At 42.1% G+C, this 17,245-nt stretch overlaps 1 protein-coding gene across 3 annotated transcripts in view; it reads right to left on the bottom strand.

The window, feature by feature from the left end:
• The window catches only part of CENPP (centromere protein P), a 165,201-nt gene extending 148,427 nt beyond the window's left edge, over positions 1-16,774 (bottom strand). The window contains exons 1-6 of one of the 3 annotated variants that reach the window (XM_081177137.1): positions 16,693-16,774; positions 14,882-15,037; positions 13,761-13,918; positions 12,411-12,532; positions 5,978-6,066; positions 2,097-2,193 (exon numbers count right to left, since the gene is read on the bottom strand). In XM_081177137.1, the coding sequence (XP_081033263.1) occupies positions 2,097-2,193; positions 5,978-6,066; positions 12,411-12,532; positions 13,761-13,918; positions 14,882-15,018 (603 nt within the window). In that variant the 5' untranslated portion in view covers positions 15,019-15,037; positions 16,693-16,774. Of the gene's footprint in view, positions 1-2,096; positions 2,194-5,977; positions 6,067-12,410; positions 12,533-13,760; positions 13,919-14,881; positions 15,038-15,991; positions 16,391-16,420; positions 16,668-16,692 lie in introns of those variants that run through there. The other 2 variants (XM_081177136.1, XM_081177138.1) reach the window with 2 other exon arrangements.
• Positions 16,775-17,245: the final 471 nt, after the last annotated feature.

Below are 17,245 nucleotides of genomic sequence, written 5' to 3'. Positions count from 1 at the left end.
AAAAGAATAAAGAAATTTTAAAAAAATGCTTTAACACTGTGTGGAGAATAATCAGCTGATGTAGAGAGAAGGGCTAGCATTCTCATGTGACCAGTCTAATGTGTTTTATATAGGAAATACATAATGCACAACATGTGAGAAATGAGACAGACTTTGCTGAAGCAGAATAAACTTTTGTTATTTTCTAGCAAACATAAAGTAGCTGGATTTAAGACACCAGTTTTTTGTCTAATGGCAAAGTAGGACACAATATATTGGGGATAAAATGGAGGCAACAAACAGCTTTTCATCTTTAATCAGTAACAGACCTACAAATAGATCTGAGGAAGTTTCCCATTGTTTAAAGTTGGCAACTTCTTAGTTTGCTTTTCCACTCACAGAAACGGAAGTGCGAAGAGAAAGCAAAGGGTCTGTGTAAAGGTGCATGAACCTCATACAAATCCTAGGTTATTAAGCCAGGATTTCATCATGTGAATGAGAACAGTCAGATTGAGTTGGTTAGATTTCTGAAGCAGAAATAGTCAGCACCTGAAACTCATGCTTGGCAATATTAATATTGCTTAAAAGATACCATGGTATCTTAAAAGATACCAACATAGTCTCTGCATTGAACACTGTTACCAAGAAACAATTACTCATTTTCTGAAAAACCCTGAAGAATATTAATAACTGAACAATTCATAATGCACCTTATTGACACTCTTTAAGCTGTCAATGTACTTAGAAGGGAAATGCATCCATTTTGGTAATATTAAGTACAGTCCTATACAATTCAAATAGGTATTTACAAACAACCACAATCTTATGCACAATTCTAAGTTAGTCCTATTGAGCTCTGTGGAACTTGATTCTATCCAATCATGCATAGTACTTTGCAGTAAGCAATAATTGTGAATTTTTATTGTATTTAATATATCACTCTCCTCAAGCCACCACATGACTATTTTTAGATTGTGGTACCTGTGTTGTGATCAGCTAGAGTTTAAACCCTTATCTCAAAACAGAAGTCATTTGGGCTGGTTTGAATATAATTATCCAACTTTGTGCATGTCAGCTGAAGACTTCTTCAGAACTACCTTCTTTATCAGTAAATTCTGATCTGCGTGCTCTTTTTTTTCATACCAGATATGTTCTTTTCTGATTTAATTATTTACTAACATTGAAGATTTTTACAACTATTAAGCTCTGCTCTAGCTCTGCTGCTTTAATTGTATTATGTATCCAATCTCATTTACATGGCAAAATCTTTAGAGATTACTGTTTGCTTTTAGTTTGTGTGTATTACCTATTGACTAAAACTCTATTGACTAAAACATGTCTAATAATACAAATCCTCAGAAAGAAAAAGAAAGAAAGAGGACATACTTCACTATTCCTTTGTAAGTAAATGGTCTTCTGTGACTGGGCAAAGATGGTAATACATAGTTTGTCTTTGGCAAAATATGTGGTTGGGCAATGCCACCAAACCTCACTTCCATTTTATTACCTCAATCCTTTCCTTGTTTGAGCACTTTCAATCTCTGCCTACAGCCAGGTAGATTGAATATTTATTTGATCACAGCATCTTCCTCAGTTTTACGTTCCATGATTTGCCACTCCTTCTACTACATCCTATGACTGACAAATTGAACCCTTTATTTGCTCTCCACTAAACCCTTCTCCCCTTCCCTCAATAGGCATATTGGGGGAATCCTCAAATTGTTGTGACCCAGTCCCCAGTCCTCTTCTGTGACAATTCCAGAGTTACCAGACTCGGAATCTGTGACTAACAGTTCAGACTTAGATGAGGAGTCTTGTCAGCCTACCAACCACACAATGCTCTTGACTCTCTCAGAACCTCAATAGACAAGACAGTGAAAAGTTTCAACTCGGCAGTCCACACAATCATAAAACATTATTTTTGAGGGACTGAGATTTTTAAAATAGCACAGAACCAAACAACCATGAATTTATATTTTCCCCAAAACTTGCAGTACCATTAAATTAAGCCATATTTCAAAAACCAATGTCATTCAGTTTACTCTTGTTCCATAATGAAGCTGGTTAACAGAGAAAAAGGAAGGTTTAAAAGAAAGCATAACTTTTCAAAACACTACCTTGAAATGGGTCAAAGTGCGTTTCCGATGATCACACCACTCAGTGAAATAGGAGAGGCATTTGAAGAACAGCAAGAGATTCCCACTCTCTTCAACTCTAGAAAACAACATTATGCCATTAAAAAAATATTTCCATACCCCTTACAAAAATTCATTTATAATTTTTTAAAAAATATTTAGAACATCATTAGATTTTCTTTAGGCCCTCTGTTGGAAAGAACTTGCTAAAGCTGTTCAAACCAAATACCACATCATTTTGTGTATCTTCTGTTTAGGGTGATTTGTTGTGCTGTTTTAAACAGATCTTGAGAGGCTTAGTCCTGATTTGGATACACTGCTAATCCATAGTTTGTTTAGCTTAACTATAATTTGTTTGTACATCTGAAACCATAGTTTGGGGCCATCAAACCAGTACTGTAGATTACAGTTTGCAGTTGCTTTGTAAAACTCAGTTTGCGTTAACTGTGATTTGTAATTACATCTATGTTCCATATCCTGGCTTAATTCTAGTTTGTTGCATTGCTCCACGAATGCTGCACACTCGCCTACACAGATACAAGTGAAGAGTTGCTGAAAATTAATCTGCTTGCTTGGTTAAGAAACTGTCACTGACACTTTCACAGACCTCACACACCCTACTCACTCTGCCCGGCAGCTCCATTCCCTACCATCTCATGATTGTCAAGCTTCCAGCAGCAATGATGGAATGAGAAGGCAGGGAAGAGACCACAGGCACTTTTACTCATATCTAACAAGGAATACATGTTAAAAGCACACGTTTGCAAGCCCTACCATCACCAACAAACTCTGGGCAGGATTAATCTAATGAGTCCCATCAGCAACTCCTGAAATTGATTAAGGTGAACAAAAAAGAAAATGCTTCTGAAGTTATTCAGCCATGTGAGAGGTGGGAACATATAAGCCCAAGGCTCACTGCAAATTGTGCAAGTTACGCTAAACCACTGTTTACAGTCTCATGAAATGAAGTCGTTAAAAGAAAATCGTAACACATGCAAAAAACAACAACTTATGAACCACAAGCTATGTGTGATAACTTTTAATGATGTTGAACAAGGAAATGTTTCAGAATTGTTGGATTCTACATTAAGTCTTACCAAAAAAAAAAAAAAAAAAAAAAGGTTTTTAGAGTACCAAAGCATGATTACGTTTTTGCACCCATACTGGGGTGGGGGGGTCGAAAGCAGTGACCCTTCCAGTTATGGCAAAAAATGCTTCATGTTTTACCCTCCTCCACTACCTACAAATGTAAAAGTCTTTCAGTGCTTAATTGGCTCCAGATGTGATTTAATACTCACTTCTGGCACACTACTGATGGACTCAAATTTCAGTTGGCTGGTAGGCAAAAGTCAAGTTTAAATGCTTCAAACTGCATCAAGAAAGCAGCTTTTGAAATAATTACACAATGAGTTAGTTCTGTGATGATGATATAACAACCAAATCTAGCATGAAAGCCAAACACTCGCTTATAATATTTTTTTGGGAAACTCTTTCCCATCGTTATTTTGGTGAATGTGCCACATCAATTATGTTAGGCAAGAGCTAATATGCCAAAGTAAACCCAGTCTGGTTTGCTAAATATCAATGGGCACTATATACGTATGAAAACTGTTACTGCATAAAATAAACACAGTAAATCACTTTGTGTGACCCATACAACAGATTACACTAAACATTGGCTGCCACTTTTTATATTGCTCTCAGAAATGGGCAGAACTTCTGAGATGCCACTGCCTATTTCCACAGATGAAGGGAAAGAGTCAACTGTACTGCAACCGGCAGAGAAATTCAAGATCAGTTAGGCTCTGGGAAATACCACATGCTGAAATAGAAATCCTGACAAGAAAACCTACATTTATGTACTGCAAAGATGCTAAGCTTATTTTTTTCATTTATCTTTACCTTGGTTTTGCAGCCAAGCATGTTTCTAAAGGATCTAAACAGTTAAAAAAATAAAAATAGCCATATTGAGGGTTTTGTGTATGCTTTTGACTTCCATTTGGTTTGATTTGAAAGGGAAAGGAGGGGGGAACTATGCGCTGTAAATATTATTTATTCCAAGCCTGCTGTTGTTACTGGGGGAGGGGGAGAGAAAGCCTTCCTCGGGTGTATTTTGAGTAGCAATTTTCAAAGGCAAGGGATGCTTTAGCGACTCCCTTGACTTTAAGAATTGCTTCTAGAAACATGCCCATAGTGATTCCCCACAATTCACTGGACCAGGACTAAATCATATTTCTAACACTTGATTTCCCTACACAAACCTCCTATTTGACTGTCACTACCCCCATTTCTGCATTTATTTTAAAGGGAAAGGAAACAAGAGTTTAAAAACTCATGTGATAAGTTCTCTAACCTATGAACATCTTACATATAAAGTATTTGTGAGTGTGGTAGCAATTCAGCTTCAGGTACTTTTAGAGGAAACTATCTGGACACATTCCAGTCTGGGTTCAGGCCTGGTTTTGTCCCAGACTTGGCCTTGGTTGCCCTGACAAATGACCTTTTCTTCAGTAGCGATGGGGGACTGAAATCCTGCTGCTCCTGTTATAAGTCTCAGCAGCCTTTCATACCACTGACCATGGTATCCTCCTGGACCATCTCTGTGAGTTGGGGATTGGAGGCACTGTTTTATGGTGGTTTTGCTCTTACATATTATTGTTTAGCTAATTTCTTATGTGCCCTTCACCTATAAGTTTCCAGGGTGCATTTCAGCAATTTAAAAATACATTATTATTATTATTATTATTATTATTATTATTATTATTATTATTATTATTATTATTTCCAATAATTACATGTAAATCAATACATACTCAGTTTGAGCTCTCCTCCTCTTAAACATCAGTTTAAAACAAATTACAGTCAACAAATAGGGTGGATACTGAAAATATGTATCTCAGCTGTCAAAGGCCAAGATAAAAAGGTGCCCCTTCAGCATATGACAGATACATACTTGCATGACATGTCTCAGAGCATAGCATTGGGAAACTATGTGTCTATAATCTGGCAACATAGTTGCAGGATACCACAAAGCACTCTTTATTTCCAGGGTTTGTTTCCAGGGTTGTTTAGCATCAGTATGAAGCCATTGGGAGCAGTCACTGGGAAGTCTGGGGTACAATGTCATCACTGTGCTGATGCCACCAAGACTGTTTCTCCATTAAAACTGAGTCAGGAGCGGCTAGGCACAAGCTGAACCCGTGCCTGGCAGCAGTGGTGGGCTGGACAAGGGCTGATAGACTGAAGCTGAACCTAAGGCAGAGACACTGCGGGTGAGTGATTCCAAATCACAGATTGGTGCACCTTTAGAATAAGGTAGTTCATTCTCAAACATAAAAGCTGTATTATCTTGTATAACCATATATGCCAGCAACTTAATTAAGAGAGAAATTTTATACCACATGTGGGTGAGGGACATCAAGCCCAGGGGCTGAATGTAGCCCTTCCTATCCCACCCTCAGGACTCTCCCTAGGCCATACATCCTCTCCCCAGGCCAAGTCAGTCACCTGCCCAGTGTGAAATGCTTTTCCCTGGGTGGAATGTGTCCTTTGACTGTGGTAGTGCCTTTTTGTTACCTGAATGGATAGGTGTATAGATGCACCACTGGTATGTAGTCTGCTAAACTATGAGCCACATCTGTTGATGCTGGCCCCACCAACCACTGACATATGGCTCATGGAAAATTACCTTCAAGGGAATAGAAGTTACCCCTTGGGCTAAAAAGGATTCATTGCCTTACTTTACCACATAGCTGAATGTCTCAATGAACTCAGTGGGACTTGGAACATACTATATGTTGTGTGTAACTGACATTGTCCAAAGCAAAGAAAGATATTTCTCTATATATTAGTAGAAGTCTTACCTTGATACAAGCTTGCTTAAATCCAAATATTCGTCAGATTCTATCACAATGCTAAGGTCCGTAACAATAGCTGAAACATTTTTGTTACACTGGTTCAGAAAAAAGAAAATGTTTTATTAATAGATAAAATAAGTAAAAAATACTCAAATATAGGACTAAAATATGATCAAATTACAATGATTTTTTTCTATATATAGTACATAATAAATCAATGAAAGGTGACCATTAAGAGAAACTGCAATTTGGCAGAAATTTGGATGTCCTATGTTGATCTCTGCATGAGTTAAGGCTACTCCAAATTCTCTTCAACATTAGGGAAAACTAAGATCTGAAGGCACATGAGTCAGTCATGCTGCTGATGCCAAGGAGGCCAGGAATAGGGTTCTCTACTTCTGTAGTAATACAGAAGGTGTCAAACTTGCACTATACTGCTGGCTTACCCTTCCACCACTTTAAAGTGTGCATTTGACAAGTGTTAAACTACTCTTGGAAGATCTGGCAATGATTACTGCTGTTTCCTCTGGGATGCTTTTAAGAGATGGCATTTTTGGCTCAGGGCTAGAATGTATCCTTCCAAGTAGAAATAATAGTTGGGAAGAATTTTTGATCTACTGTGACTTTATTTTGTGAAGAACTATGGAACAGCCACTGCTTTTAGAAACATAGGAAGCAGCCCTATACTAAGTCAGACTACTGCTCCACTGGTTCAGTATACTCTACTCTGACTGGCAGCAGCTCTTCAGGGTTTCAGATGGGAGGGCCTTTCCATTCCTGTCAGGAGTTGAATCTGGGGCCTTTTGAATGCAAAGTGGATGCTCTGAGACAAAGGAACAGTAGTAGCAGGCTACCTACCAAAGCAGTAATACAAAACCAGTACCCAAGTTAACATTAGCACAGAAGTAAACTACTGCTGTCTGAAAAGCTTCCATGTGCACTCTGAAGAGCAAAACTTAGCAAGGGTGAAATATTTTAGGCAAACTAAAATCTTCAGAAGCTGAAGTTACATATTCATATCCAAGTGCCATCTTGTGGTTGAAAGAGAAAATGACAAATGCAATGTCCTAGTTCTTGAGGGAAAGAGATTTTATTTTAGATTTATATCCCCAAAGCAGTGCAAAGCATTCATGAGCTACCACAAGTCCATTCTTAAAAATATAGACTAACTGAAGCCATACAAAGAAATGGACGTTTTAGGAGATCACTTTAGGAGATCACTTAACTTGTTCACTTAAGTTAAAAAAATTACTGGCGAAGGGGCTCCAGAGAGGGGCTGCTTAAAATGGCAGCCGCTCGAGTGCTGCTGCTGCTGCTGGCACCAACAAAGCCCAGCCCCCTTCCTCCTCTAGAGAGGGCGGGGAGAAGCCAGGAGGAGGGAGGGAGGAGGTACCGCCACTGTGTGAGGGAGAGGGAGGGAGAGAGAAAGAACGCGTGTGTTGGAGATCCAAGTGGCGATTCCCAGACCGTCCACGGGACGGATCCAGAAGGCAATTGGGCCTGATCCGGCCCGCGGGCCTTAGTTTGCCTACCCATGGATAAGGCTATCAAGAGCTGCTAACCATGATGGTCATGAGATATTACAATGTTCTAGAACTGATTATCCTAAAACACTTCAGCAAGATTCTTTAGATGAACTTATGGATATCACATACCTTAAAAACTAAAGGTTTAGGGTTTTTTATTTGATCTCTTGTTTTATGCTATTGTTTCCACAACATGTGGAGAACACACTAAAACACCCATACAGCTGGTTTCCAGGGATGTCAAATACACATATAACAGCAACATGCAAACAGTCAACCATTTTCACTCCCTTCACTTTGCTGCACTCCTACCCGCTTTCATTTTACTTAAGGAAAACCTATTACTTGTTTTTACTTTCCTTCGTTCTCTGATCTTGGCAAGACACAAATAGTAATTCATGGAATTACCATGTAAATGATGTAAATGGAAAAGTCTTAGGGAAAGACCAACAGATTACATCAACTCAACCATGCTGCAAATGGCAGTTTGCCACTTATAATGGACATCATGTGAAGAATTTCTGGTCTTTTAATTTTCACAGAAAAATGACTTCATTTCAGCAGCAACCTAAAGCTACAGACACTATTACAATTCCACTGTATGAAAGATCTACAGGTGGATATTTAGGGATAGCTGAATGCCCTCCCAGAAGGCACATCTTCTGCTTACATTGTGATCTTTTTACCACAAGGTGAATATTTTTTTATTTTCCAAGTCTTTTTAATTTTTAGAATTGTAGAGTTAGAAGGGACCATGAGGGACATCTAGTTCAACCTCTTGCAATGCAGGAATCTCAGTTAAAGCATCCATGACAGATAGCCATTCAATCTCTGCTTTAAAACCTTCAAGGAAGAAGAGTCCACCACCTTCGGGGGGGGGGGGGTTCGTTCCACTGTTAAACAGCTATGCCATCAGAAAGTTCTTCCTGATATTTAGTTGAAATCTCCTTTCCTGTAACTTGAATCCATTGGTTTGGATTCAACCCTCTGCAGCAGGAGAAAACAAGCTTGCTCCATCCTCCGTTTGACAAGCCTTTAGATATTTGGCTATCATATCTCCTCTTTCCCAGGCTAAACATACCCAGTTCCTTCAACCATTCCTCATAAGGCTTGGTTTACAGACCCTTGATCATCTTGGTCACCCTGGAATAAATTTTACCTTCATGCCGATGTAAGACTAGCCAGTTTCCTTCTTTAATCAGGATTTGAGTTTAGATTCTGGAATCGATTAACAAATCTAGATTAAGTGGGGACACTATCTAATCTTAATAATAAGCATTGATGTAGAATTAAATGTGGGAGATAATTTCACTCTAGAGGAAGCATGTTACCCCACTGCCTAGCACTGATTACCTAACCACAGTTTAAAAAGCACCAGCATTACAACTGAACTGCCCCACTGAGGGCAGATGTTTGTTGTAAGGCAAATGCTGCACACGACAACTAACCAATTCCAAGCAGGATTATCACAGCTACAGTTGCAGAGGTAAATTACAGGAAAGTGCTATTTTGTGCTGTATTTAAATTATAAGTGTAAAAAAATAACTACGGTTGCTAGGTATATTACAATTTGGTGTTTCTCTGTAAGAAACCTAGGATGTCACATAAACAGAGGCTCCTGTTTTAATGACTATTTCTTACACTATATAGCTTTATAGTATATTTCAGAGCAGAAGAATACATAATCTGCTATACTCACCTTGTTCATGCATCACAATCAACCAGTTAATAGTTTACCATGAATGAACAGATGGCTTCCAATTCAGCTCCCCTAGCAGGAGCAGAAACAGCAAACAGCAATCCTTGGTTTAGTGTTATATCCAAAACCATCCCAAAATCAGCCAGAAATCATGGTTTGCAATTCCCACTCATGCAGTGGGTGGGGAGTTGAAGCAGAAGCCACTTGCATGCTCACAGTGAGACAATGTCTGTCCTACTGGCATAAGTGAACAAGGTGAGTATGACAGACTTTAGACCTACGTTATAAAATATAAAATAGAAGTCTGGATTTCAGTGCTAGTTTATGAAACACTGGTGTACATATATTTTTCTAAAGGGGAAACAATTTTTCAATAAAGATACAAATGGCAAATCTATAGTAATTTATATTTTGATGCTCATGACTATGTCATTATGAGAAGATGGAAAATGCTGCCATCTACTGGCAATTTAGACTTATTTACCTTGTTCTAACAGGATGCGGGTGGCACTGTGGTCTAAACCAGTGTTTCCCAACCACTGTTCCGCGGCACACTAGTGTGCCGCGAGATGTTGCCTGGTGTGCCGCGGGAAAAATTAAAAAATTCGAAAGATTTTTTTTTTTAAGTCAAATTTTCGATTGGAGCGCCGTCACTAGATGACCCCTGGGGTTCCCTCCCTCCCTCCCGCTCTGCGCCTCCCTCCTCCTCCTCCTCCGGGGAGGCCCTTCCTGGCTCTCGGCCAAGGCTTGGCGGCTGCCACTCACTCGCTCGCCCACCCGTCCCTCCATCCCTGCACCCGGCCTCTCCCCCTCCGTCCCCGGCGCGGGGGCTGCCGGGATCCATAGTCCCCTCGCCCTTGGGCTCCACGCCCGCGTGGGGTGCGCGAACGTTTCCCAGCGTGGCCTGGCGGGCCGGGCGTTTTGTTTGAAGCGCTCTTCTCCCGGCCATGGAATGAGCGCAGCGGCGGCTGGGTGGGCGGGCAGGGGCTCTTCCGCGCAGACCCCGCGCAGCCTGCCTGCGCCCCCGCGGAGATCGGGCGGCAGGATGGAGCCCGGGGATCCCCGCGGAGGCGGAGCGGCAGAGGCGGAGGCTGCCCCCCAGGTAGGGCTGCGTCGGGGGGGGGTTATTTTTGCAATGCTGCATCCGCGCCGGAGGGGACGCATCGGACCGCGGGGAGACCCCTTGGCAGGCGTGCAAGGCAATGCATGCGTGCAGGCGTTGCATGGAGTGCAGTGCAATGCAATGGCAACGCGGCGCCCTGCATGCATGCATGCAACTTCCACCGGCGCTCCGGACTTGGCAGGTGAGGGGGGTCCCCAGTGGGCGGCAGAGAGAGCCGGGAGGGCGAAGGGGAGCCGGGGGGGAGCAGCGCTGCTCCCCGAGCCGAGCCCGGGGGGAAACTTCGGCGTCGTTGCGCCGGGTGTTGGAAGCGGAGGCTGGCGGGGGCCCCTCACCTGCAAAACCTGGTCGCCTCTCATATATTTCGTGCATTGCATTCATCGCCCGCTTTCTCCTCCAAGGAGCTCCCGGGGGCGCGCGTGGTTCTCCCCGTGTTATCCTCGCAACAACAGCCCTGTGAGGTGGGTCAGGCGAGTGGCCCAGGGATTGTCCTGGCCAGGTGGGGTGATTTGAACCCTGCTCTCTGCCTGGTCTTCGTCCTCATTTAGCCCCCACATGTGCATGACTGTGCATGACTGAGGTTTTCCCCCCTCGTCTTGGCTATGGTGTGAGTCTGTACTGTTAATTAATGGGGTTCTGCCTTCGGAGAAGATGAGCCAGCCCTCAAGGAGGTGATTATGTAATTTGCTAGCAATTCATGTCCCTCCCGGCGTGACGCTGCGCGCTGACGTCACGGGGCTGTAATGGTGGTGTGCCTCGAGATTTTTTTCATGAAACAAGTGTGCCTTTGCCCAAAAAAGGTTGGGAAACACTGGTCTAAACCACAGAGCCTAGGGCTTGCCAATCAGAAAGTTGGCGGTTCCCTTTACCTTTAGCTTGTTCTAACTCAACCCTCCCATCACACCCCATTTAGATTACAATAGGACAAATCTATAGTAATTTATATTTTGATGCTCATGACTATGTCATTATGAGAAGATGGAAAATGCTGCCATCTACTGGCAATTTAGACAGCTGTTTATCGCAGCAGCCCTGGCTATAAGCTCCTCAGGTGAATGTTGCCTCTCGGAGGAACCTCTCTTGGGGGGATGGTCAGCTCAGAGACCAGGGACAGCAGCAGCAACTTCTCCTGGGAGGACTTCCAAGGAGAGAGGAGAGGAGAGGAGGCTGAGGGAATACTTCACAAGGGAGGGTGTTCAAAAAAGGGTGAGAGGCTGCCAGCTCTTCAGTCAAGGGGTGACTTAATTGGGCTCCTGAGCCCCAGGGGTGCTGCAGAAAGAATGTAGTTGGTTAAGGGAGCCGTGGACTCAAAAAAGTTGAAAACCTCTGCTGTACACACTGAAATAAGCAGCTGAACTCAGTGGAGCCTACTTCTAAATAGGCAAACACAGGATTGTGCTCTTAAATGGAACAAGTCATCAGAAGAACTAATCTTTCATGTGTTTCTAAATTAAATACACATAATACACTCAGGGGTGTAGTCTCTTACTCAGAGAAGACCCATTGAAATTAATGATCATGACTAGCATAGGTTCATTAATTTCAATACTAAAAGTCAGTTGAATACAACCCTCAGTACTATTCATTGTATTCTATCAGAAGCAGAGATGGGATGGCAAGGTGACTCAAACAACTCTACTCAGAGACTAGTTAAATTTGGCTCTTCTTCAACTACAGTACTTCCATGCAAGTTGGTTAGTGTTACGGAACTGTAAGAACTGGTGCTAGAGGTTTCTATAATTTTCTTATTTCCTCTTCATCCCTTTTTCATTTTGCATCACTTTACATAGTTGGCCTGAGAGTCAGTGCTGCCATATCTGTTAGTGACCTTATATAAGTCACTCTGGATGCCATTTCAGCTGAAGAGTGTGACATAAATGCTTTAAATTAAATATTGCAATGAGCTTTCTTTTTAGAAACACATGTGCGCACACCAAATACTAATCATTAGCAAGGAAAAGTGATGTTTTATCTTTCATGCTGAAGGAAAATGCTACTAGGCTTTCTAGAAAAGTAGTTACCAAAATAATCAAAGTGATGCTGTGACCAAATATAGATGGTTGCCAAAGAAAAATCAGACTTCCTAATATATACCTGTTTGATATGAACGTCTTCTTCCTTTGCCTGATTTTCTTCCATGAGTTGAAATTGCAACTGAAAGGACACTGAATGGCAATTTCCTGATAGCCTGTATTTGTGTGTAGTTCTAGTTCCACCTACCACAAAAGTAAACAAAAAGAGACCTTTATTAAGGTACTGATATCTGTTTAATTCATTTTTAAAAATGAGTAATAACATTAAAATTAGCCATATTTAACATAAAATATTTATTCTACCAACCAGTTCATGATTACAATTGTCTGAAGCTGGGCTGGAGGAACTTGTGGACCCTCCACGTGTTGCTTGTTCTGAACTGCCATCTTCCCTGACTATGCTGTCTGGGGATGATGGGAGCTGAGAGTCCAGAAAATATTTAGAGGACCCCTATAGAGTGAAGTAGCCGCATTCATTCCAAACCACACCAAGGAACAATCTGTACTGACAACGGACTCACAGTGAGTTCCCTAATCAATGAAATGGCTAAGATCAAGTCAAGGTTATGTCCAGCCACATGTGCTGGGCCAACAATGTACTGAGACAGCCCTGTCATTGTCCTGGAGGCTATGATGTCCAGAGCCCACCTGCTTGGGCAGCCCTAGTATGAATACTGAAGTCCCCCATGACCACTCTGAAAAAGCTATTCAACATAATTTTCGAGAATACTCACACCTGCTTGATCAGGGAGATTGTAGTACACTGGGATGAACAGTACATTAACAACATCTCTGATCTGTCTCTCTGGCCCAACAACACATACAATCCCTTGAACCCAGACAATGCACATCAGTCTCCTCCTAGAAAAGGGGACGAAGATTTTATGGACTATGGTGAACCCCTCCCCACCGTTAATCTCTCTGACATGGAATGATGTTGCACCAAATACACAGGTGAACACACCTGGGTTAGCAAATGGCCACCAAGCTCATCAGTCCGAGTCTGTTATACACACCAAGTCAGCTTGGTGATAGATGTTTTATTCTGGGCAGATTAGTCAGCACCACCAGTATAACCAGTGTTGGCTGATCAGTATCCCCAGATTCTAAAATACAAAAGGAAAAACAGAAGGGGGGGGGGCTTTCATTTAACTAGGCCTCTTCCTCTCCTCTGTAAACTTTCACTCATCTCCATACCTCCACCTATCTGATATCATGAGGATATGCAGTCTCAATAGATCTTATGTAGAATTAAAGACTATACAGAAAACGGAAACTACAGCTTGAGGATTTGGACAACAGGTTATCCTACCCCAGCTGTAGGATCTTTTCAAATGTGATAAGGTATGACATATGACAGAAGCTTATAGAAATTAAGAATGGGTGAGGCACAAAGAGTCAAAATACTTACTTTTCTCCACAGGTTTTCTAGAACAATGTGTGAAGCAAATGCCTGTAAATTTCATCATGAAGAAGAGATCAGACTCTAAGAAGTCAAGCTGAGTTTTCAAGTCTGGAGAAAATTCATAGTGCCTTAAGTCTTCTTGAGATTTTCCTTTAAATGATTTCCTGATAGAAAAAACTTCAGCTGTCAGCAAGAAAATGAGAAGCCTACTTCCAGCATTGACATATTGGCAAATAGCCTAGTTTTTTGTGTAAAGTATTTCAATACACATCTCCCTAGTATTGTTTTACATAGCACTAGACTTACATTGCACTGGACTGGCTCAAACTTAATGAACTTGGTCCAATAAGCCATATTTTATTCAATTAATAATGAACTATGTACCCAGACACTCCCTTCTCTCTTCCTTTCCTTGCAAGTTTGGCTTTGGCACCAGTATCCTAGATTAATAAATCTAGGACTTCCAACAAATCAGAATATCCTGGTTTCATATTCTGTTGGGGTTTTTTTGTGAATCCTTAAACTAATGTATTTCTCATCTGGGAAGTTGCAAGAAACAGTGGTTTAAGAAACTATCAGTGCCAAAGATAAATGCATGAGGGGAAGAGGAAGCCTACAGGAACACAAGTTGTTCTTGTTGCAATAAGCCACGAACCAATATCATTATGTTAAAAATGAGGAAACTGATCATTTTAGTTTTAAATCTAACAAATATGATAATTAGGCAGGTTGTACACAACAGTACTCAAGGCCACCTGTTCTTTACACTGGTGTTAATATTTATTTTCCTTTTCTAACTGATACCATGTAAAAGCACATCTATTATTGAAACAAAAGGTCATTTCCAATTTCAAAGTACCAGCTTCCTAATCACTTAATGTACTGGCTGCCACTAAGATATCTGTAACAGATGCCCTTTTACATTTGAGTAACAGAAAAAAGTTCAGTTTTACATTGCCTGCATATAGGATAAAGGCAATTTTCTACATTACTGTCCAAACCAAACTCAGGACCCTTCAAGGATCAGTCCCAAACTGCACATTACTCAGTTGGCTTTACATATGAATAAACATGGATTGGGCTAATTAGATAGATAGATAGATAGATAGATAGATAGATTTGCATACATAGCCTTCATTATCTCCCCATCAGAATAAGCAAAAGATCCATGTAGACTACATTCATATTCTTCTGTTAACATCTTAATTTCTTCTTCCAAAGACTGGATTTCATTTTCATAAATCTTAATATCATTATTATTCATTTTTCACACCCCAGGCTTCCTACAGAAAAGAGAATGAAAACAGCAGTTTGGTAAGTAGTGGGTTCCCCATCCCCCCCAAAAAATTAATGTCATTAAAATTAAGGTTAAATTTTCAAACTTAAGTGGAAAAAGTAACATTTATTCATTGGCTTTCTTACCAGACATTCTGGTAATCATCCCTAAAAGCTTTTTAAGGTTGGCATGATTTTAATTGTTTATCTCTTAATATCTTAATGAAGAAATTAATTTGAAGTAAGTGAATTTGAATTTTGGGGTACAATCCATGTAGTTAGCTTGTCTTAGTTGTCAGAAGCAAGAATGAGATTCAGCTTAACTATTCCAGAAGTTTATAACATGCAGTTAGATTGCCTGAACCAAATGTAAGATGTCCTGAATCCCCTCAAGATCATTGGATATATTATGTGGTGCGGTGACATTAAATACAGTGGTACCTCGGGTTAAGTACTTAATTTGTTCCGGAGGTCTGTTTTTAACCTGAAACTGTTCTTAACCTGAAGCACCACTTTAGCTAATGGGGCTTCCTGCTGCTGCCGCGCCGCCGGAGCACGATTTCTGTTCTCATCCTGAAGCAAAGTTCTTAACCTGAAGCACTATTTCTGGGTTAGCAGAGTGTGTAACCTGAAGCATATGTAACCTGAGGTACCATGTAGATACAAGTGCTGTGATCTGAGAGTCTAAAATACCAAACCACACATGCCAAGTACATTTCTTTATTGTCAGTCTTGGCATACTTGTCCTTTTTTCTTTTTCTTTTTTTGCTCTTTAAGTATCATGAAGGTAGAAACACAGGGCAGGGGAGAGAGCAAAATGTGCTTTTCAACGTATGCACACACATGTCTAATGAGGACAGAGGTGGGCTTCCTTTATGGCCACCAAATGCAAGCCCTACTAAGAGTCCCAGGCTTCCCCAGTGTTTTCATCCCAGTGTTTGCCATCAAGGCATTACACTAACCTCACCGTCCCTGCCATCAACTTTGAGGGAGTCGAGGCGGGGGCAAGAAACAGTTGCTGACGGAGGGCTTGGACCCCAGATGAGGCGGGATGAAGCGGTCCTCTCAGGCGGCAGAAATGGCATCACCCGACCCTGGAGAAGCTCCGCTTTGCCGCTGGCGAGGCCAGCATGGAAGCTCCCACCCCGGCAGGGGCAAAAATTTCCCTCAGGGGCAAAAACGTCTCGCGCAGGCCTCAACTGTAGGGCCATTTGGCATGGAGACCCGCCGCGACTACGAAAGTGGGGAGGGCCAGGCGGCAGGGAACGGCACAGGCTCAGAGGCACTCTCGCCAAAGGCAACAGGGGCCCCCGTCGTTGCTTCAGCAGCAACTCCTGGCAACTCTCCCCTGGCCCCACCGCCCCGAGGCTGACGTAAGGAAGGCAACGTACCCCTCGCGCCGCCGCGAAAACCGCCCTAGCTCGAGCTCCTCCGACCAGGCGTTAGATCTGAACTAACCGCCAAACAAAGCGCGTCTCAGACGCTACCATCGCTTAGAATAAGCGGGGGGAGAGAGATAAAGAGGCTAGTAAGCTTCGTCATAACCCTGGGGTTGGGTTAGGTCTCCCCACACCCCGCCACGACTCTTTCGAAGAGCCTTGCCGCGAACAGAAAAAGTTTCCGCGGAACAGCCCATAGCCCTCTTTTTCACACACCCCACTGCCTTCCGTTTCTCCCTCTTGAGGAAGATCAGATAGTTCAGTCCAGAAGTCTGCCGAGTATACTTGTCCGGCTGGGAAACAGTGAGCTTGGATGGCACGTAGAGATAGGAAACGTTTAGAGCGGTGCAGAGCTCTAAAACGGGAACACGCGCGCAGCATATGCTTTGGGTTGTTGGGCGAGCATTGGAGGGAGCGGTTCAGGTGGCCGTTTGGTACCCAAGCTGTGTTTTGTATAGATTTTTCATTGATTCAGGTGGGAAAACGTCCACAACTACAAAAGGACAAAACGGGTAGCTTTCAGCGCCCTTCCATTACCAACCTCCCCCCCTTTTTTTTCTAAATCAAGAGCTACTTAACAAAGTGACTGGAGCGTATTCGAGCGTTCCTAACTCCGCGGACCAGAGACGATTAAGCCCCATGGAATTCATTGGGCGCCTACCTCTGAGAAGACATGGTCAGAACTGCACTTAATAACACTGGGCTATATATTTCAGAGCCGTGGCAAGCGCATTTTCATCCTTACTCGCCTCTGCCACCCCGGGAAAAACAACACCG

Source organism: Podarcis bocagei (genome assembly GCF_964188305.1).
Source record: "Podarcis bocagei genome assembly, chromosome: 2".
NCBI classification, from domain to species: domain Eukaryota; kingdom Metazoa; phylum Chordata; class Lepidosauria; order Squamata; family Lacertidae; genus Podarcis; species Podarcis bocagei.
The sequence above is the reverse complement of the archived record's forward strand: the minus strand, read 5'-3'. Positions and strand labels throughout refer to the sequence as shown.